Source organism: Dermacentor andersoni, chromosome 1, assembly GCF_023375885.2.
Source record: "Dermacentor andersoni chromosome 1, qqDerAnde1_hic_scaffold, whole genome shotgun sequence".
In the NCBI taxonomy this organism is placed as follows: Eukaryota; Metazoa; Arthropoda; class Arachnida; order Ixodida; family Ixodidae; genus Dermacentor; species Dermacentor andersoni.
The window spans coordinates 15,587,170-15,610,046 of record NC_092814.1 but is presented as its reverse complement, the minus strand read 5'-3'; the positions used below and the strand labels follow the sequence as shown (position 1 = coordinate 15,610,046).

At 45.3% G+C, this 22,877-nt stretch overlaps 1 protein-coding gene across 14 annotated transcripts in view; it reads left to right on the top strand.

Annotated features, from left to right (window-relative positions):
* Positions 1 to 22,877, top strand: part of hfp (Poly(U)-binding-splicing factor hfp) — a 158,378-nt gene that overhangs the window by 58,269 nt on the left and 77,232 nt on the right. For all 14 annotated transcript variants that reach the window (XM_050193919.3, XM_050193928.3, XM_050193923.3 and 11 more), the window contains one exon: positions 8,580 to 8,648. In XM_050193919.3, coding sequence (XP_050049876.1) covers positions 8,580 to 8,648 — 69 coding nt within the window. The remainder of the gene's footprint in view (positions 1 to 8,579; positions 8,649 to 22,877) is intronic.

The window sequence follows — 22,877 nt, the reverse complement described above, 5'->3', positions numbered from 1 at the left end:
ACCGAGTATCACTGAATGTTTTTTGTCGTTCTATTGCCGATGACCTCAAGCCGACACAACATGAGCAGCTAATTACTCTTTTAAATGATTTTCACGCCTCTTTTGACTGGAACCAAGCATCATTAGGCTGCACAAGTACCGTCTCTCACCACATTGATATGGGACATCACGCACCATTACGCCAGCGTCCGTACTGCGTGTCATCCACCGAGCAAGTTGAAGACATGCTTGAACGTCGTGTTATCAAGCCATCCTGCAGCCCTTGGTCGTCTCCTGTAGTACTCATTAAAAAAAAAGATGGCTCGATTCATTTCTGTGTGGACTATCGTCGCCTCAACAAGATTACACGAAAATATGTCTTTCTCTACCGCTCATAGATGACGCCCTGGATTGTCTACATGGTGCCGAATTCTTTGCTTTTTTGGACTTGCGATCAGGCTATTGGCAAGTGCCAGTAGATGAATTCGACCGCTTGAAGACAGCTTTCATTATGCCTGATGGCCTGTATGAGTTTACAGTAATGCTATTCGGCCTCTGCAATGCGCCCGCGACATTCGAAAGGATGATGGACAATATTCTGCGAGGCCTCAAATTGAAGACGTGTTTGTGTTATTTAGACAATGTGGTAGTTTTCTCCCCTGATTTCACCACTCGCCTCTCTCGTCTACGCGAAGTCCTTACTTGCCTTGCCACCGCCGGCCTTCAACTTAACTTGAAGAAGTGCCGCTTTGGAGCCCACCAGCTGACCATACTTGGCCATGTTGTTTCCAAAGACGGCATCCTTCCCGACCCTGACAAACTTTGTGCTGTCACAGAATTTCCGCGACCGACTACAGTGAAAGAGCTCCGAAGTTTTGTCAGTCTTTGCTCTTATTTTCGACGCTTTGTGTGCAATTTTGCCTGCATCATCGGTCCCCTGATGAAGCTCTTAGCTGGCCCTGGTGACCTTCGCGATTGGACTCCGGCATGTGACCAAGCGTTCACCACTTTGCGTCGTCTGCTTACCTCACCGCCTGTTCTACGCCACAACGACTCGAGTGCACCGACCGAAGTTCATACGAACGTCCGCGGCGTTGGTCTCGGAGCCGTCCTTGCGCAACGCAAGCTTGGCTTTCCGGAATATGAGGTTGCATATGCGAGTCGTGCCCTCATGAAGGCAGAAACCAATTATTCTGTCACAGAAAAAGAATATTTGGCTATAGTTTGGGCCTTAAACAATTTTCGCCCATACTTGTATGGCCGTCCATTCGACATTGTGACAGACCACCACATGCTCTGCTGGCTTGCATCACTGAAAGACCCGTCGGGGCGTCTTGGACATTGGGCTCTTCGGCTCCAAGAATTTGACATTCGCGTAATCTATCGATCCGGACGTCAACATTCTGATGCAGGTGCACTCTCCCGATCGCCCATGCGATCCAACAAAATGCCACCCTCATCCGTAGAGTGCCCGGTTGCTACGCTTGGTGTTACTGACATGCCGTCTGAACAGAGAAAAGGTCTGTGGATTGTGTCTCTCATTGACATTCCTAACAGTTCTTCAATGGCTACATGTCCTCAAGCCCTTCATTGCCAAGCCACCCATTTCGTGCTACGGGACGCCATCTTGTACTGCCGAAACTATCAGCCAGATGGTCGCAAATGGCTACTAGTCATCCCTCGCCATTTGCGTTCCGACATATGCACGTATTTCCACGCCGACCCACAACAAGCTCATGCTGGCTTCCTGAAAACCTACGAGCGGCTCTGCCAGCGGTACTACTGGTGCGGCATGTATTATTATGTCCGCAAATACTTTCGGTCTCGTGCAGCCTGTCAGTGATGCAAGACATCTCCTCATGAGACAGGCCCTCTGCAACCTTTACTGTGTCCTGCACATCCTTTTGATCGAGTTGGCATTGACCTTTATGGGCCTCTTCCATGCACTGCTAACGGAAATCGTTGGATAATTGTCGCAGTAGACCACCTCACAAGATATGCCGAAACTGCTGCACTTTCTTTGGCTGCTACTCGCGACGCCGCTGCATTCATCTTACGGCATTTCATCTGACGGCACGGCGCACCATGAGAACTGCTCAGCAACCAAGCCCGTGTCTTCTTGTCCGAAGGTATTAATGAGCTACTCGCCGCGTGCCGCACTATTCGCCGCACCACTACGGTGTATAACCCACAGACTAACAGTCCAACGGAACGATTCAACTGCACTCTTGGTGACACGCTCACCATGTATGTTGCGTCTGATCATTGCAATTGGAACTATGTCCTCCCTTTTGTGACGTGCGCATAAAATACCGCCGTTAGGCTACCACAGGCTTCTCACCATTTTTCCTTCTTTATGGGCGTGAACCATCCACTACCCTCGACACTGTACTACCATATCACCCGGATGCCTCTGAATTCATCCCTCTTTCCGAAGTTGCTCGCCATGCTGAAGAGTGCCGCCAACTAGCCCGCTCATTCACGTCGGATACCCAAAGAATCCACAAAGATCGCCACGACAATGATCAGCCCACACAGTCCTTCACTGTGGACTCTCATGTCTGGCTTCGGCTGCCCTTCCAAACTCCAGGCCTTAGCCTAAAGCTTGCTCCGAAATATCAGGGTCCGTACTGGATCGTCGCGTGTAGATCGCCTGTAAATTATGTGATCGAACCGGTGACGCCATCTTCGGAAAAACGCTGCCGTGGCCTCGAGACGGTTCACATCAGCCGCCTGAAGCCGTACCACGACCCCTTTATCGTCTCATCACCTTAGGTCGTCAGGATGGCTCCTCTTCGCCACGGGGGCAATTGTAGTGGGTAATATGCATTTGGTGCTGTGTGGACTGCCACTGCCGCGGTGAGAGACCCGAGCTCGGGCTGCTGATACGAAGGTCTAGGACTCGTGATCAAGAGCTACTTGCGATCCCTCGAATAAGCTGCAATAAACCTCATTTCAGTAGTTAAATGACAAAGTTTTTTCCAAAAAACTCATTTTCAAAAATAAAATGAAAAAAAGCTCCGGTTCTAATTTTTGAAATAATTTTGGATGGAAGTCCGCCTATGTTGGGCAAAATGTAGGTGCGATAATGTGTTTTCTCATTTGCTTTATTCACAAAATATAACGGGCCAAAGTGGCCCATGTTGCGTATGCTGGCTTCAGTACCTTTGCTGGTTGTGTATCACTTTGCATTGTATGCAAATCTAGCTTCAATTTTTTTGTTTCAGAACTTCGCTCTGGCAGCTTGTTTTCAACAAAAATGTATTGTCAGATTTTATTTGTGTCTAGCATGTGTGGGGGTGGCTGCCACCCTCTAAAGTGCTAATGAGTACTGAGTTTGCAGTACTCATTACGCGATGCCTGTGTGGGCATCGCACTTGCGCCTCCATTATTCGTTTGTCAACAGCATTCCAGACACCATGAGTGCATGTTGTGGCTGACTTTGCCAAAACCTGCCTGATGCACACAGTAAATCACCCGTAAGTGGTACCAAGGCAGGCTAAACTGTAAACGACGGAGCACTTCCATAATCAGCCGGTGTGCCTTTATGGAGGTGCTAATTCACTGCCTGCTCCCTATCCCCCACATGCAATGGATACTGGAACCTTCTCCAGCACCACTGCGTGCGACTCACACTGTGCCTTTCTAAAAACTTATTTGAGTCATTTCCAGAGTTATTTTGTTTCCCGTTATATTTTCCACATCACTCGCAGATAACGTCTTCCTGTCTTACCTCGACCGTCACCTCTGCGTTTCAGCTGTCTGAAAACATGCCGTGCAGCATGAGTGAGCCAAAGGCTACCAAAGTTGCCTAATTTATGATGTTTTGTCTTTACCTTGCTGGTGCACTTCCATTGTCCGATAACGAGTGTGACCCACACATTTTCACAGTGAAAAGCTTTAGACGGCCTTGTTCATAGAACACGAAACCGCGAGACATTCTGGAGGCTGTCACGACAGTGGCGCAGAAAAATCGACAGAAAGAGTGAAGTGCAGTTCATTATAAACATTTCGACTTGGTCTAACTGTTCACTACACGCTATGCATGCGGCTCATAGCTCGGTCCGAGTATTCTGTACCGATTATTTACGCGTTCACAAGAACAAGATTGCTAAGAAAAAAAATTTTCGGTGCGTAAACATTTTGGATGTTACCTCTGCGGAAGCTACTGCCAGAGGCTGAGCATATTTGCGACACCGACAAGGTCTGCGAGCGCTGCTTTACGTGCCTCACGGAAATCCTGTATTCATCTTGTGACACCCGTGATGAAGCAGACAAGGCATTCCTTCAGGAAGAAGTGATTGATGACTTGAACAGATACGTCCACCTTTCTTCTGATGTTTCACCATTGAAGCCACCATCTTGCATTCACAAACGCAGCAGACTATCTTACGCAAAAAGAAAATGGGCCGAGATTGAAAGCATCTGGGTGACGAAGGTACGTTCAACTTTAAGCGCTGCATATGGATGCGTCAGTGCACCTGAACCGTCTTGGACAGAATGTGGTGCATGCGCTGGCTGGTTAAATAGCTTGAGCAAGCGTAAGAGGCTTCAAGGTCCTATTGCGCTGTCCATTGCGATAACTGCCGCTAGCGAGCTGACGGTAATTAAACCCTTTTAAGGGGGGAGGTGGGTCCTAAAAATTTGTTTCTTGTTTTTGGGTGAATCTTTAATAAACTCCACTGTCTGGAGTAATTTTTCGTGCTGATTTCAGATCTGTAATTAGATTTCTGATAGCTGTAGCACTTCAAAAATATTGAGGTCTGAAGTCAAATTAATTTCAAACTCGTTACGGGGCTTTGTGATGATTCTGTCTTGCTAAACCAAAAACTAAATGCATGACACCATTGCTAAAGACCTACTGTAGGGGGTGATGCTATTTTATTCATTTGGAAGCATTTTGCGGACAAGAAAACAATCTTGCATTTATTATGAACATTTTTGTCTAATTAGCAGCGATTACTATACCTGAATGTAATTTTCATGACGGTGCAAGAGTAATAAAAATAGCATCACCCCCCAGATCATTTCAATACGAATAAAATGATACCACCCTTGTCATTTTTGGGCAAAAACAACCCAGAAAAAACACCCGTAAGGCGGAGTACAGTGTGCAAAAACATCGAACTGAAATAAACGCATTTGAAGTTGAAAACAAATGTAGCTTTTGCTGAAGTGAATCTACAGCAATACAAATGGCACCGTTTTGAAGCTCTATGTTTTGTAAGAATGGCCATACTAAATGTGTGACTGCACACTCTCAAAATAATAGCACACTGGCCACTGAACTAGCACAAGAAACTTTATTAGGCACCATGCTCTACAAAGAGCATGGTGCCTGGGTTTCAAACCGAAGGGTAGAACTCTGCGTGGGCATGAATATAGTTCCAGTGTTGTACATGCAGGCTGCCTGATTGATAGCAGTCTCCATTACACTCAGTAATGCATTTTTTCATTTGGTATAATTGACCATGTTACTGAATGAAGGCTCGGAGTGTAAGTAGCCTTCCAAGTCATCTTCACCTGACAGTGGCTGTGGAACTTAGGATCAGAGAGCCAGTGATAGATATGCAGCTGCTAGGTGCTTTCCAGAATTTTACTTTTGTATGATGCCTCGATCACTTCTGCAGCCAGGTGTGTGCCAGCCCAAGTGGCCTAGTGAACAGAGCTCATGATGAGGTTCTCTTTATGAAGGGGTGGTATGATAGATATTGTTAGGAGCTATCATGACAATATGATAATAGAGTGAACGCGCAATGTGCTTGGTTGCGAGTCCGAAGTGCCGATGTGCGAAATGCATAGCCGCAGATACAAGGAGCCGACGCGCGATGTGCTTAGTCGCGCAGTTCAAGGTGCCGACGCGCAAAATGCCTAGTCGCGGGCTCGAGGAGTCGACCCTCGATGCGCTTATTCGGGCAGTCTGAGGTGCCGACGCGCGAAATGCCTAGTCGCGGGCTCGAGGAGTCGACACTCGACGCGCTCATTCGCGCAGTCCTACGTGCCGACGCGCGAAATTCCTAGCCGCGGGCTCGAGGAGTCTACACTCGATGCGCTTATTCGCGCAGTCGGAGGCGCCGATGCACAAAATGAATACGTGACGGTCCGAGAAGTCCGCGCGCGATGTGCATAATCGCAGAGTCGGAGACTATGCGCGATATGTTCAGCCGCGTTTCCGAAGATTGCGTGCGCGATACGAATTTGTCACGAATTCGAAACACTGAGTGCTGAAAGGCTTAGCCGCATGTCCGAGGATTCCGCGCGTGAATCTTGGTCGCGAAGTCCGTGTCGCCGATGCCCGGAATGCTTAGCCGCGAGTCTGAAACGTCCACAAGCGTAGGGATCGGCCACTGTCCGCGTAGCGCCCGTTTTGACACGTCGAGATTACGGTGAGTGGAGACATCAAACTCGCGAGGTGCAAAGAGCCGAGCAGACGACGCGAGCGCCGGACCAATGGCGAACCGCGCTGGAGTCACGTGGCAGGCGCGGCCAATCGCAGACTCCGGCACGACCTTCAATCATTTGCTTTTTGTGCGCTTGTTTCTGTATGAAGGATATCGCTGAAGCGGCAAATTTGAAGACGGAGAAATGCGCTTTCCAACGAGACCAAGATGGCAGCGCTCGGTCGCGCCGTTCCGGAGATATTGTGGCGTGAAAAACGCTGTTCTTTCTTGATTTCCGCGAGATTTTTCGGAACCTTGGCTGATAAAACGAATTTTTTAGAGCACTTCTAAGTGGTTTACAGTGATTGTATTTGGGTATCAGATAGAAAAAGGGTTATAGAAACTGAAAATGTGATATTCAAAAAATCGATTTTTTGGCCATTTTTCGCGATGTAAAACCCGCATCCCCCCTTAAATACCAACTGCAAAGGACACGCAATAAATTTGTTTGAGCATCACAAGTAGTGTCGAGTTAGTTCTCTCTTGCGTCCCAGAAAACAAAGCAGAAAACACATTCTCAATTCTTGCAACAGTAAAAAACCCAGGTAAACCTTCCTCCATTTGTGACGACCGTTACCTTTTCTTTTTTTTAAGAGAGAATAAAGGTTAACAAACTGGGATGAGTTATCGCAGCACTAAAGCCAGCAGGCTCAGCATGAGCCACTTGCCCGTTATATTTTGTGAATAAAGCAAATAAGGAAACATATCGCATCCACGTTTTGCCCAACGCAAGGGACTTCCATCCAAAAATTTTTCGAAAACTGGAATCGAAGCTCTTTTTATATTATTTTGGAAAATGAGTTTTTTTTTAACTTGTTTAACTATTTTTTCTTCTGTTGTGTTTCATGTAGGAAGATAATATTTTGCATAAATGTTTCAAAGAGAACATTATATGTTTGGCACTTTTTTCAAGTTTCTGTGTGAAATAAAAAATGCGCCAAGACACATCAAAGTTGCAAAATTTTTCTGATTTAGGCCATGTTTGGAGTTTTCTTTTACATTTTTTTAGTTTGAGGACAGCATAAAAACCTCATGGAACTAATTTACTGTGAAGCGTATTAAAAGGAACAGAAAAGGTTTTCGACACAACATTCTTAGTTAGTGTTTAATTCGGCCTTGAGATAGGAAAATATTGTGGTAAGGAATAGGAGGACGCTCGCGCCGCTATCTTCAAATATATATATATATTTTTTTTGCTTGCTGGGAAACTTTTCGGGAACAACATTTTTGACTCCGCACAGCTCACCCGCCGTGGTTGCTTAGTGGCTATGGTGTTGGGCTGCTAATGCTAAGCACGAGGTCATGGGATCGAATCCCGGCCACTGCGGCCGCATTTCGATGGGGGCGAAACGCGAAAACACCTGTGTACTTAGATTTAGGTGCACATTATGGAACCACAGGTGGTCCAAATTTCTGGAGTCCCCCATAATTTAATTTAATTAATTCTGCACAGCTCAAATATTCCTACATGACATATAAAGAAACCACAAAAAAAAGATATCATGCGGACATGCATGTTCGATGTCTTGTGGGATCGCCCACTTGCGCGATAGACGTCGACTCTCCAGCTGGGAGCGTAGCGACTGCACAGGGAAGGGCCAGTGGCATTTGGTTTGAAATTTAAGCTCTTTCCGCAGCGCGTGGGGATGTAATACTTGGCAGACATTGGCCGTTAACACGCATTGTATACACTACTCTTGTCAGCTCAGAATGGCCAGACCTGGTGAGGGGCCCTTTAAAGTGAGTCTACTATGATTTGTTTGATATTATTTTATAATACTTTCTCACTATCTTTAGATGAGTTCTTTTTGTACTCTTGTGGCTGTCAACTTGTGCAGATTACTCTGATAATGTTACAATGGGAATATAAATTTCCTTGGTTCAGGCATGTTGCTTAGCTTTTTAATTTTCTCTTACTTTTTCATTATGTGTACACAACATTGGGATGGCTTATTAAATATGCTCATGGCTTCATTGTGAGAAACATACCGGTCCATGTAAGTGAGTTTTTCTTAAAAGGTCAAAAATTACTGTCAATTCATGAGGTTGCTTTCGCTACCTGGCATGTTAAAAAACAGGTTATTACCTAAACATAGCAAGTGTAGTGCATTTGTCCCAGATGGTCACTGTTAATGCTCTGCTTGTGTCTTTTTGCTCCAGTGTCTTTGAAGCATTTGGCAAAATCCGAAGCTGTAAACTGATCCCATCATCTACTCCTGGGAAGCACAAGTAAGTAAATTTTGATGTAACAAACCTGAATGTAATGAAATCCTTGACGCTCCCCCTGGTTCACAAGTCTTCCCACTCCTCAAGTTGGGAACATGGCAGGTATGCAGATTGAATAGTGGAACTCTTTCAGACCCACTTATAACAATACTGACTACATCAATATAGTATTGGCACATATTTTTGAAGTTATAGAAACTATGCTTCTGGCACGTAGAAAAATCGCAAGTGTAAAGGTGTAAAGTCAAGTTTGTCTCTCCCTGTTATCTCTTGACATAGAGCATGGAACAATACAGCTAAGTATGATGACTGCACTTTACATACAAACATGGAGCCATCTTTATTCTAGTGAGTGCAGTTGTAAGAAAGAACAATAGCAGCAGCAGCATAGCCAGCAGCATTCATTCATTTATTTTTATTCGAACAATTACAAGGTTTGCCATCAAGGTAAAAGGAGGTCATAATTGGACATAATCCTTCTGAGTAAGGCCTTCGCCTATTGGGGCAGCAGAAGTAGCAGTGTCCATGTTAAGAAGAAACATAAGTAGGATGTCTAATGCAACACTTTGCAAACATATCTGCAGTTTCCATGTAAAGCAAAAAAATAATAAGTATTACAACTGGTGCATCACATTGCAAATGCATCTAATTACAAACTTGTGTTCGGGGTGTCTACCATCCGGGAAAACTGGCAATTCTCAGGGAATTTGAGTAGTCTGGAAAAACTCAGGGAATTTGTGCCTCTATCAGGGAAAATTAGCTGTAATTTTATTGAAAGGTTTGAAAGGTTGAAAGTCGAGTAACAGACGGAAATCGTAATGCATCGTCTTTGACGTCCTGCCGTCGCCTGGAGGAGTTGCCAGTATGCAGTCAACGACTGACTTTCCAGATTCCCAATAATTTGGACGGCTTCGCAGCACCACCACGTACCCCATAGAGTCAATGTATCTGAACGTCTGAAAATTCGGACGCAAGAACTTTTTGCCGTCCGATTTTCTGGACGTTTTGCCGTGACCGCAGGTCCGAAACGGCATTAATCAAAGCCGCCTCAAACCGGCGCTCTTGCATGCAGATCCTCTGGCAGCCGTAGCCACCACTGCAGCAACGCTAGGCCTAGCTGCTTCGACGTTCACTTTGAAGGTTCTTGCCATTGGGTGCCATGTTTTTTATTAAAAGAATTCGCTGCTGTCAGCAATGGCATGGACTCCGCCTTTGCGATCCTCGCGATTGGCTTAGAAGCTTGGAAAGAACGATGCGTTGCATAATGCCGATTTCTGAAAGTTAGCTTCGCCTCTGTACAGAAGTGTTTCTTGGTGAAGCATACGCAAAAGTATTGCAGTGAAGCATAACAAGCGTGGGAAGGGGCTATTGCCACGGGACACAGTATGTATTCCTTAATTATACACGCATGCACCCGGTATTTCCTGTCACAGTACGAGCACTGATATGCCTAATACGTGTACCGACAGGCCTTCAGAGCATTTTCAAATGTGCCTGTGGCTGATTGAGCCCTTAAGGGCAGTAAATGACATGCATTTATTTTTTCCAACTGGCCGATTTTTGTGACGTTTTTGCGGCCCCTAGGGAGTTGGAAAAATCGGACGTGGACTGTGCAACTGACCAAGAAGATGCTTCAAATGGTCTGTGGGGGCAAACGAGTGGCGGAAGACCTACGCATTGGGGAATGAATGGGAAAGGAAGCGTGCTGCCGCCGTTTTGAGCTCAAAAAACAAAGTGTTGACTGATGCCGAGATGCAGGTGTCCCTCATCCAAACCAAAATGAACTCTCTAAAGCAGTGAAACACAACACTAAGGCGTCGTGTGCAGGCTGAGAGCATGTCAGGACAGTCGAGGTTGACTTACGAGCTGTTGGGAGAGAATCTCAATTGTGACAAAGTTTGGGCCTCATACCACTGAGCTTGCTATCAGTTGATAGAAATAGCTCATATTCGAAAATATTTGCTTTTGTATGCATCTCCTTTTTTATTCGTACTTGAGAATGTCCGACTTGATCTGCAGTTTTTTTTAAGACATTTTATTTGCTGTGCATTTTACTAACCCCTCCCTTTTATCCTCTTTTTGAATAACAAAGACTACTCCTTAGTAGTCAAATTGAATTAAGTCTCCTTTTTTAAAAAATTTTTTCATGTGCTTACTAAAGAGTGACAGCATCGAGCGATATGGTATCAGCTCGTCATGATATTAAATACAGTTCTGCATCACTCAGAGAATTTCGCAAAGGCACTCAGGGAAAACCTGGAAAACTCAGGTAATTCGAAAATAACAACTTTGTAGACACCCTGGTTTTATTACCAGCAATAAAATATTGATAATAATGTTCAACAATAAAAAAGTCCATTAATATTCACCAAACACTTCGCCATCACAAGAAAAGATGTTTTTTATTGCTCATTTAAACTCGTGAGTTGTTTTACAATTTCTAGCTTGTGTAACGATGGTAAGGGTCATAGTTACATGTCATAGTTTGTCCTAAGCCTCTTTACTACTTTCGAAGTGCAATGAAAGCTGTATTTGGTGTTTCTGTTTTTTTGTAAATTTCTCTATGTTGCTGGTGAGGAGATGGGTTTGTGCGAGGCTTGCCCTACGAGCGACGGTCAGGAAAGGGTATGACACTCCAGAACTCTAGTGAGTACTGCCCCACGAACCTAGCGCGTACAGAAGGTGCATAAGCTTATGCAAAGGTCGAACCAATCAGCCACTGGAAGGCATGCAGATGGTATCAGATACGCGTGTTCACACACACACATATTATATTTCGGTGCTTTCTGTCTGCACGTAATATATGGTCCCTATGCGAGCACAGTTGCGCATAGGTCTGCCATCTTGCCTGCCGACACATACATGTTAAGCAGGTAAGGCATTCCTCTTGAATGCAGGAAACGACGTGGCTCAGCAGCCGAGTGTGCTTGCTTGTTCATTCCGCTTTGTTGGCAGCAATAAGACTCACATCAAAGAAAAAAGGGAAACTCGAAGAAAGAACCAATTTACATAAAATTGTTGCTATATATTGTTCGTTGCAAGTCACTATCAGCAGAAACATTTTTTTTTAAATATAAGGAAACTCGAATAGACGCTATTCTAGATAAAGTAAGTTCTACAAAATCACTCATTGCATGTCTGTTTTTGCTTTGAAAGATGAAATAGGTAACTTGAGCAAACACTGACTGTGGATAAAACAAGTGCTACAAATTATCTGTGTTGAGTATACAATAAAAATGATCACTGGCGCAAACAAGGAAGGACGGAAGGGAACAAGGGGAGCGCTCCCTTGTTTCCATCCATCCTTCCTTGTTTGCACCAAAGTGACCATATTTATGGTCTACTCAGTGATATGAACCGACTAGCCCAGCAGCATGTACTTCTAAATTATCTGTGCTTCATGGTTTATAAATAAGGTAAGCTAAGTAAGTACTGGAATTTTGCACAAATTGATGTAGGTCTGGCATAATAGACGCTGGATACGGCTTCAAACATTTATATTTCGCAGTTAGATTAACTACGACGGATTGTATAGACTGTATTATGCTGCCATGCAACATCTGTAAGGTGAATCTTTATATATGTATTCACACGCACACATTTGTATCTTTTTTCGGTGCAGTTTTTTCAATGACTAACCAGCTGTTACATAGCGCAAGAGGAGCAAGCATGTTGCAAAATTTACCGCATAGAGAAATCATTGCTAGTGAGATTTATACTTACTCTATATGATCAGGTTGTGTGCTTGACGTGAATAGATTTGTGCATTCTGGAACGTACCGTTACGCTGGAATAAATAAGTCATATTGAATAGCCGATGCACTCCACCCGCAGCAATGATTTCGACATGCGACAATCACTTTGCTTCGAGTGTCACTTGTTTTTCTGGGCACATGTTTTTCAAGAGAAACAGTTTATTTTGTGCTTTGGAAATGTCTTACAGACTGGGTGAGAGAAAACACTGGTAACAAGATTGTCCAATGCTCAGATTTGTGAGTCACAGATATGGTGCTGCCTTGTTCTTCACTTTTGAGCACTAATAAAACTGGCACTGTAATTAGAGCAAACGCCCAATTACAATGTTTTGAGAAGCATCGTATGAAACTGCGAAGCACCGTATAGTAATCTTGATGCTGCACCAAAGGGCAACAAAAAGAATGTCCATCCAAATTGCATTAAACAACACGAACGTGACACATCCAACACTGGCGTGGCAGAGGCCGTAGAGGCACGGCAGGCAACAGCACACAGAGGCTTGCAACAATGGGGGCACGGCTGGCACAGTGCAGGCGTAGCCATGAAGTTGGCTTTCCCTCAAAAGGTGCTTTTTTTTTACCAGATTTGCGAATAGGGGCGTGAGCGGCGGGTTCAATCAGACACTCTGCTCCCCAAGGGGAACATATACAGTAACTCTAGCATGCAAGACTTCTCAACTGTCAGTTGGGTTCCCGGTTTCACACAGATCATTGTACGAGACGAGACATGCAAGGAGGCATTGCCTCATGCCGATACTGCTGGCTGTTGCCTCAGATGAGGATGACATGCAGATACTGCCATGCCTGTGCCTTTGTTCATGGATGTGCTACATAGCATTGACAACAGTTGTAGGTTTATCTGTGCAGGCGAAGCCACAGGTGACCTCCTTGCGGACGTTGCAGTGCTTGAAAGAAAGCTTTGCTGCGTAGCTCAAAAAAGGTTTACGAAATTGACAGGTCTTTTTTAAAGTGCGCAAGTTAGAAAAAAAAACTAAAACATTTTAGCATGCTGACTGGTGCGGATCGTGGTACAGAATATGCTGAATTCATCCAATAAAGTGTGGCTGGCACGTGCACTGCAGTATTCTTTTCATATTTACTTTTTTGGCACTTTTCATTTCCAAGTCCTGTAGAGTATTAGCCTATAGTTCAAATTGAACCTCCTTGCAACTTTGTCGCACAAAGGCTAGTGTTATAGACAATTTTTGTTGGATTAATTATACAATGCCCCAATTATACGACATTCCCACATAGTCCCGAGAAATTCTTATAATCGTAGTTCCACTGTACCAATAGCAAATGTTAGCGAACTAGTGTATTGCTATTGACAGTGTGAAAAGAAACTGTCGATATTATCGATAGTCAAATTGTCAAATGTTTTCCATCACTAGGTCACAGACCAGCATGCCCTTTCCTTGAAAGACCGTCCTGGTTGTCTTACTCGCTGGGCTTTTCGAATTAATCAGTATAGCGTGTGTGGTATACAGAACTAGCTGCAAGCACTCTGGTGAAGATGGTTTGTCCCGCTCGCCTTTCTGTTTGAGATCTTGCAAGCCTTTCTTGCTGAACGCACGCACACGCCACAATGCCGATGCCACAAAACAAAAATGCCGTTCTTTCTGCTTGACACAGTAGCCACATTAGCAGGCGGTCATGCCGGAGGAGTTGGCGAACAGCACATTGTAAGGTGTCCGAAATTTCTATCGTTCTTATGCACTAAGTTTATGGGACCAAGCTGTCCAAATAGTCAAGCATGTCCTAATTATTGGTCAGCAATTGTACTGGTTTTTTCCCTTTCTTTCTGTTCGTTAGCCTTTTCATATCATACCGTACCATCCAGATGAGTCGTCTAAAGGTGCAAGACGAGCTGAAGTGCGCATGTTTTGTGACCAGCAACACCAGAGAAAACCACCTGCTTTCCCTGCTTGTGTGGCTTGGCCTGCCCTGCTCCTGGCCAAGTTTGTTTCCAATTACCCTATTTACTCGGATGTAACGCGAACGCAATTGTAACGCGAGGGTCTACTTTCCAGTCACGCGAAATAGAAATAAAAAATAAAACCGCTAATGGAAGAAGAAATGGTACTTTTATTCAAGAAATCACAATTTGGAAACAAATTCTCTTCACTTATTGTCGTTGTCTGAGGTGGAAACAGCTTTCCTTGGGTGGTATTCTTGGGCGATCCCTTTTGTAGGTAGTTTTGCGAAATTTCACATGACTCTGCACTGAAAGCGGCCCCAACAAGTGTTTTTGGCGCTGTACCAAGCTTGTCATCCGTGCCAAGTGCACTATTGGCCGTATATTTCGAGGACTGTGGTGCTGGGATGAGCTGAGTCTTAAGAGAGTGAAATTATCTGTGTAAGTGATCATATGAGATCACGTTGTCTTCGAGCTTGTTTGAGATTCGCAGCGTCTCCTGTCTCTGCCTTGCCGCCGACGTCTCTCGCGATTTATGTCGGACGCTCGTTAAGTACTTCTTGAGATGCCGCACAACCATTTCATTCGGGGACGGCACAAGTCCACAGAGCACTTCCGACCGGCCTCGCATTTAAAGAGGGGCTCCTGCTGGTCCTGCCATCCACAAATCGTTGACATTGAGCTGCTGAGCTAAGGCGGAGTTTCCCTCCTCCTCAGCCATCAAAATTGCTTGTCTCTCAAATCGAGCGTCATATCGAATGCGCTATGTGGCCATAACATCACAAATAAACTGAGTCGAAGTGTGAAAGACTACAGGCTACTGTAGCACTGTGACCATAATACCAGTGACAGGTACAGCAAAAATGGCGTTGATTCCAACAAAAAACATTTTTCGACTTTGATTGATTTTTCTATGGATTAGATCAACAATAAAGGTGCAGGTTGCCATTGTAACGCTAAAAACCATGGAATTTAGGATATTTGGGTTCTAAAATTGTGAATATTAGTGTTATTCAGACGTCATGTGAGGGTCTAGTTCAAGCAACGAAAATCAGAAAAAAAACTACCTTACAATTAAGTAAATACGGTATTGTGGTCTTTACCATGTTGTGGAATGCACAACAGCATTGGGCCATTGACACTTGCTTAAAATGAGTGCCGCCACGGGTGTGACATTGTCCACGTTGAGTGACGATCCACTTATACCATGCCCACCTGCTAACATGCAGTGAAGATGAAGAGCAACACTGCAAGTGCGCAGCTCAGGCTTGGACTTGTTAACTGTTAGGCCTCGCACCAGTAATTGCTCGTCTGGTGTAATTAGCTTTTTTATACAAAGTTGAATTCTCTGGTTCGGCTTGTCAAAACCACAATCTGATTACGAGGGGACTAATTTTGACCACCTGGGGTTCTTTCAGGTGCGCCCAATGCACGGTACACGGGCGTTTTTGCATTCCGTTCCTATTGGAATGCACCCGGCCCGGGCGATATCGAACCTGCAACTTGGCAGCGCAGCGCTGGTGCCCGCTGGTGGCGCTGGTGCCCGAGCGCCAGCGCTGGTGCCCGAGCGCCAGGGCTGGTGTGGCAGGTTCTTTTTGTACAAGTAAATAAAATATGAATAGAGCGATAGGCAACAGACCAAATACAGTAAACCCTTATTATAACGAAGTGAACAGGGTGGCAAAAAATTTAGGTATAAGTGGTAATTTGATATAAGCAGTTTCCTCATAAAAGCTGTGACGAGAGCATCCCAGCAGTTTGGCAACAGTGTGAAAGTGAAGAAAAATATGTCCACGCAACTCAACGACAGTAGAGTGTACTAGAATGGAGAAGTGGGTCCAACAGAGGCCACGACAAGCGGCAAGAGTGAAGCAAAAAACGCTGAAATTTGCAGCAGCGCTGCCATCGCCTTCTTCTGAAGTTCCTGCCAATCTGGTGCCTCGGCAACCCGGCAGAACCTCTTGTACCGGCAGCGGTTACGGCAGCGCCGAGCTGTTGTCTGCTCTACACACCGTCATGCTTGCGTTTTTTTCGTCATTTTGTGTACCTAGTAGGTACGAAAAAAGAAAGTATACAATAAAATTGCCGCTTTTCCACGAATTGAGGTTCCTCGCTTCCGTCAAACGATGCCATCTGTACGATGTATGCGTGCGTAGACGGCCCGCGCATTTGTCTGTAGTTTTTTTGGTAACTCGGCGATTTGGCAGGGTGTTCAAAGGATGAGAGGATGAACACACCTCGGTGAAAGAACTACTGTTTTGTAGTGGGTTGCAAAACCGTATAGAGTAGATTGAACGGTCAGGCCAAGCTCTCACTTTTCGGATTCCCTAAACCTGAAGAAAGGCGCTGTGTGTGGGAGTGCAATCTTCACTGTACCGATACGGCCCTTTGGAAGCCACCGACTCCATTTGTGAGCTGCACTTTGATGCAAAGTACATGTGAAGGCATTATGTGCATATCATTGAAGGCCAGGAAGTATCTACACAGCATGGATGGAAAGTCAGCGCTTCGGTCTGATGCGGTACCCACAATCTTGCCATATCTTCCGGAGTATCTCTACGAGCAGCTCACACATGGGCAGCCCACGAGAAAGAGAACAGCCTCACATGCAGCAGAGAAAGGACGGTCATCAAAGAGAACGGCCACGCTCTCAGTTGAACCGTCATTGACATTGGAGGCATGTGACAATGGAAACCTGCACGAGCTCGAAGACACAGACAACCTATAACATGATTCCTAATTCAAGCATTATAAAAAATGTGTTTTGCTTTATTTACCCAGGGGACCTGGAAAACCAACTACGTCTCAGGCGTACGACACATAAAAAATAGAGAAAAAAACTCTTATTCTGTAAATATTTTCAAAACACAGTTAACCTACAAAAAAAAAAAAATGTGCTGCACGTAACGAATAAGGTGGCCTGCATTCTCTCTAAATGACCAATTGCTGCCGTTATTAGGGCATCGAGGAAATTTTGTTAGCATTCAATATATCACCTTCAGAAAGGCAGAAAACTACGGCTTACCAATTCTTATTTAACCCCTAATTATGCCACACAGTTAATTTATTCCTGTACCTCATCCCATTCCTGTACCTGAACCCCATTTCGTTGCATTATGAGCTCTGAATTTCGTTCCCTCACGACACAGTGAAAACACGTACATAAGGTTTAAAATGGAAAGCAAACTACAAACACGATCCATCTGATTGCGGTCATGCTCGAATGCAACTGCAACACTGCGTTCGAGCGCGGCTTTGCTTCTGTTTGGCACGCTCCGACGCTGCCGGCCGGCGTGCGGCCTTGGCAACGGTGGCGCCATCTGGATATTCAATAAAAAATGCCTCAGCGCGGAGCCCTCATTGGACCCACTCTCCCAATCTAGTGCACTCTAGCGACAACCATCCTTATCTCTTTATTCCTTGAGTGGAAACAGTGGAAAATAACAGAAGGTGGGAAGAAAAAAAAAACTTTTGAGGACAGAAGTCATGAAGTCACAAGACAGAAGTCGTGGATGAAGTCATGAACCAACCAGCCCTTTATTTTCTTTATTCCACCAAGCAAAAGGTCAGTTTAGTCTACTACAAGTTTCTGTTGGGTGCAAGCTAGGCCACTTCCAACTTATTCATTGTGTAAGTCTGTAGTCACCGCTGCTGCATCAGTTATGTTGCGAAGCAGACGTACGCACTCTTGCGTCTGTGTTGTCGACATCTCCTGAGGTTCTTCGTCTGTTGCCAGTTCTTCATTTGGATGACCCAATGCTGCATCTACAATCTCAGTGTCCGTGACGGGGCCAATAACGGGGCCAATAACAGGAACAGCTGTGCCAGTGAGAACAAACAAGCTGAAACCGTCTTCGGGATCCTCCCCAACCATTTCGTGCTCACTTCTGTATAGGTCGTTGCACACCTGCAGATCACCCTCTAGTTCCTCTTGAAATACGCTGGCTCTGGAAAAACCCACATGCATAAAGCAGTGGGTGATCTTTGTCAGCGACAGTTCTTTCCATGAATGACAGAGCGAATGAATAGCACCGAGGAGGTCTGTGCTGTAGCTCTTGTTAGCATCATAGGTGACAAAGCATCCTTTGCAGAAGGCTCTTGCAATAAAGCTTGCACGAGGAACCTTAAAATGTTCCTCTGAATCACTTAGTTTTCTCGACTGAAGGGCCACACAAGTTGAAACATGCACACACTGTGCGCCAGACACTCGCCCAAGGTGCCGAAGCTGCACAAGCGTAAAGTCCCTATATCTCGATATCGCGCATAGTGCAATGATCGAAGTGAGACATGAGACACTTGCCAAAGCTACAAAAACTGAACAAGCCTGAAGTCTCGGATGTTATGCCCTGTGCTCCCACAATGGCACAGTGACTACTGTGGCGCATGCTCACAGCACAACAATAAAGGTGCTGGAGCGCGAGTCAAATGTAACAATTCTCCCATGTAGCTTCCCCATGACCTCCTAGGTTGGGAGTGTGCACTATCTCAAAGGCTACAGCTTGCACAGGGGCAGGCCATGCACGCCATCTTTAAGCCGCAAGTCAATGGTCTAATGATGTTAGAACGCTGGTTCTCTGTTTCTCTTTATTGTGTTTGAGGCGGTGCCCTGTGCCCAATGGTGCCCTGTATTTGCAGAAATAAGGAGTGTGTGTAGGTTATTGCCTAGCACCAGTGCTAAGTTATGTTTTTAGCTAAACTGAACAGGTACCTGTCAGAGTGCCTTCACGAATCTAATGTTGTAAAAGTTTTTAGGTATATTGATGGCTCGTTAGGTTTTATTGGCTGTACATCTGATTGTTTTACTAATCAATGTGCTTCCGTTTTTACCGTTATTCATGACTTTCTTAACCCACTAGAAGTGGCCTTTGAAATGCCATGTGACGGGAGGATTAGATAACTTGACATTAATTTTGTGCTCACCGATAACAAAACCTGCTGGTATTACGAACATAGGGCAAGCAAGCCACTTTTACCATTTCATTCTGCGCATACTAAACTTGTAAAGAGGGGAATCATGAAAACGTGAAACGTGCTTCAGTGAAGTGCTGAAGAAGTCATGCCAGTGCCCAATGCATGATAGCTTCAGATGGCAAGTTTCACGTTTAGGTGATGCAGGTTACCCGAGCCACATGCTCGTTTCAGTCACAGAAGGATTGCTTAGGAAGGCACAGGAAAAAGGTTCCGAGCAGGTGGGTGGTACGAGCACCAACACTAACAAAAGTAAACTTCCTATCATCCCCTACATAAATGGTTTCTCCCACATATAAAAAAAATATTGCTGGAAGGAGTGACATACTGTATTTACTCGAATCTAACGCACACATGTTTTTCCGATAAAACGGGTCCAAAATTTGTGTGTGCAATGGAGTCTAGTGCGACCCTACGACCCTAAATCTGCATTACCATATTGCCATCAGCATTTCAAAATGGCCACCTCATGCACACTTTGAGCATAGCTGCCGTAGCTTCCTCCATGTGCTGTGATACGTGTGCTTAGGTTAGTCCACCGTCTGTGTCCCGTTTTCTCAATTTTCTCTGTTGGCCTAGAAGTGCTGACTGTGAAGACACGCTGAATTCATCTTGATGCCGCAATTCAAAAGGGAAGTGATCACGTGTGAATAGACTAACTGAAATTGAGCTGCATCATGGGCGTTCGGAGTTCCCGAAACTTGCTTGCGGGACTGGCGCAAACAGGAGAGGTGATGAAGATTTCTATGAAGCTTTGGGAAAAGTTAGACTTAAGTTTACAGGCCTTGCTCTACAAGAAAACGAATCTTGTCTGCACTGTAGCTACGCAAGGAAGCTAGTCCTAAATTAGATTTCTTGCAGAAGAAGAAAGGGACGGACTCTAAGGAAGGCTACTTACAGGTATAAACTCAAGGGCACACAAGTTCTAAAGAATGAAGTGTTCTCACCAAAAGAGTAAGACTAGAGCAAATGAGAAAGAAGAACAGGAAGCTGTGGGAAAATGACCTTAAACTAAAGATTAAGTACCTGCCAACAATATAGCAGTTGCAAGTGATAGCGTGTTTTAATGTGTCCAAGAGGAGGAGAGCCAAAGGTTTTTTAGATACCAGGCAGACTGGATCCTTGAGTACATAATTATGTGTATGAAGAGTAAGCAGCTGTATGAGCATCTGTGCAAAATGAAAAATCATGCTGCTCTCTGGTTGCACGTGTCTGCAAAGGTATCTGCGTTAATTGAAGAGGACTTCAGCCGAATTCGCAGCACTAGGAGAAAAATGCAGCCAAATGCCAGAACAACAGTGTCATGGTGGCATAATTATTGATGACATCAAGTTGTCGGAGAATTTATCACTTGACCACTACGGAAATGTGGATGGGCTAGTCCACTTGGGTCAGTTTTCTTCATGCACCACGAGTACTTCATTAGCAGACGATACCCTACTCGTCTTTTTCCACCCATTGACGGGAAAGTGGCACCAAGTTTTTAGTGCGTTCGCCTCAAGAGGGAATGTCAAAGCCTATGTCCTTATAAAAATTATTGTTGAAGCAGTGATAATGGCAGAAAATTCCTTTCTTCGTTATAACAGACGCCGCCACCTGGAGCATATCTATGTTGCGCAGTTTCGGAATTTCTGGGAAAATGCAACAGTTCATCTGCATGACTGTTCACTGGTGGACTTATGACATCATCTTCATTTCCAATTTCCCCCATTTGATCAAGAACGTCAGAAACAGCCTACTGAAGCATGAATTCACGACAACACCGGAAGGAACAGCATCATTTAACCATGTCTAAGCTGTTAGGGCCCGAAACCAGCAAAGCCACATAACTTTGAAAGCAATGCCAAGAATGCACAAGGCAATTGTTAGGCCATACGGTTCTGAAAAAATTAGGGTTAGCTACGTATTTCATATTTTTTCTGACAAGGTTCGACGTGGCCTCTTCATGTATAGTGAAGAAATTCAGCAAAGGCATGGCTCGGTCACCACAACAGATCTTTTCATCAAACGGTTCCAGGAGCTAATCTCGATCATGACATCTCAGTTCCTAGCAGCTGCACTGCGTGCAAACTCGAAAAATGCAGAGTGAGTATCTGAATTGCTCGGCTACTTAGACGAGTGGGAGCACACATCCGAGAAAAATGGCTTTATCAGCGAAAGCACGGCTGAAGGCCTTCGGGTAACTTTCTCCAGCACACTCAGTACTCTTGGAGTATGGGACATCCAAACTTGTCTTCAGGTACCTCATGACTTCAAGACTGAGTCAAGACATTGGAACGATTGTCGGCATTCTGAGGCAAATGTCAGGCAGCAGTGTCCATCCCATACCTGTACAGTTTCTGGTATCTGTTAATACACTGAAATTTGCAAATGTGGCAAGGTTGCCTGATAGCGGAAATGTTAGCCCCGGGCTACTCAGTAGCTTGCTTAGTATCTGCGACATTAATGAGCAAGTGGTACACCGAAAAGTGTACGTTGATGAGCTTCTCCATGTTGGAAATGTGCAATCTGCACATGAGGTGCACAGTGCCCGCGACATCGAGCACCACTGCACCGCTACAGGGAAAAGTGACTCTAGGCTGTTATCCTGTAGAGCAAGCTATGTAGCAAGGGAGTTCCTTCCAAGAACCAAGTGCTCCGATTGCTCAGGTACATTACTGAATTCAACATTGTGGGAGATGTGGGGTTCTCCTCCGTGCTCTTGGGACAAAGGAACGACAAACGCAGTAGTGCAAACAATCACAAGGGCATTTATTGCACCTTTCATAGATCAATGCCAGCTAGCCGAGTTGCTATCCACAAAACATGCCGATGGCCGCGCGACAAATCTAGAAGTCCGACTCACCGCGACCTGATAGCGAGCGAATATGTTCGCCCCATGCTGGATCCCAAAGCCTGGTCGTTCGCGCGTACTGTCACAGTGGCGCATTCCAAGGCGGCCACGCGAGACGGTCTCACAGAAGCATGGGTCGGCGCACACGCGGCACGATACGTCCGTCCCGCTCGCTGTCCTGAATCCAAGAGACAGCGCCTTGTCTTGCCCGTACCCAAGTAACCCCGCAGCGGCGCGACACTCGCGCCATCTCTCGTTCCGTGCTTGTACCACTCCGACCGCCGCGGGCGCCAGGCCACGCGAGCCGTGCGGGAAAAAAACATATTAGGGGATGCGTGAGAGTCGCGCATCCCCACAACATAATCACCTCCTCCTCCCGAGTCATCACTTATGCCGCACATTAGTAGGTCAGGGCTGTTGCTCCCTTCTGAAGCACTAAACAAACTGGTAACATCGCTAGAAGACGCCTTTATGATCTGCTTCAGTTTTAATGAGTCACAAAGGAACGGTATTGCCAACTTTGCATCCTTTCTGCAGATTAGCCCTCCGAATATGATCGGCTGTGAGCGACAGAAGGAAGAGCTCACAAACGATGTTGTGGAGTTCTGTTCAATTACACGCCTATACTTTCTTGTCAAGGGCAAGAACATGGCACGTGAACGCAACGGGGAGAAGAGGAAGCACCTGAAGCTGAGCCGTGTGCTGTGAAGTTACAAAGCTTTTCTTTGTATTGCTTTATTTTGTTGCATCCAAACAGTGAA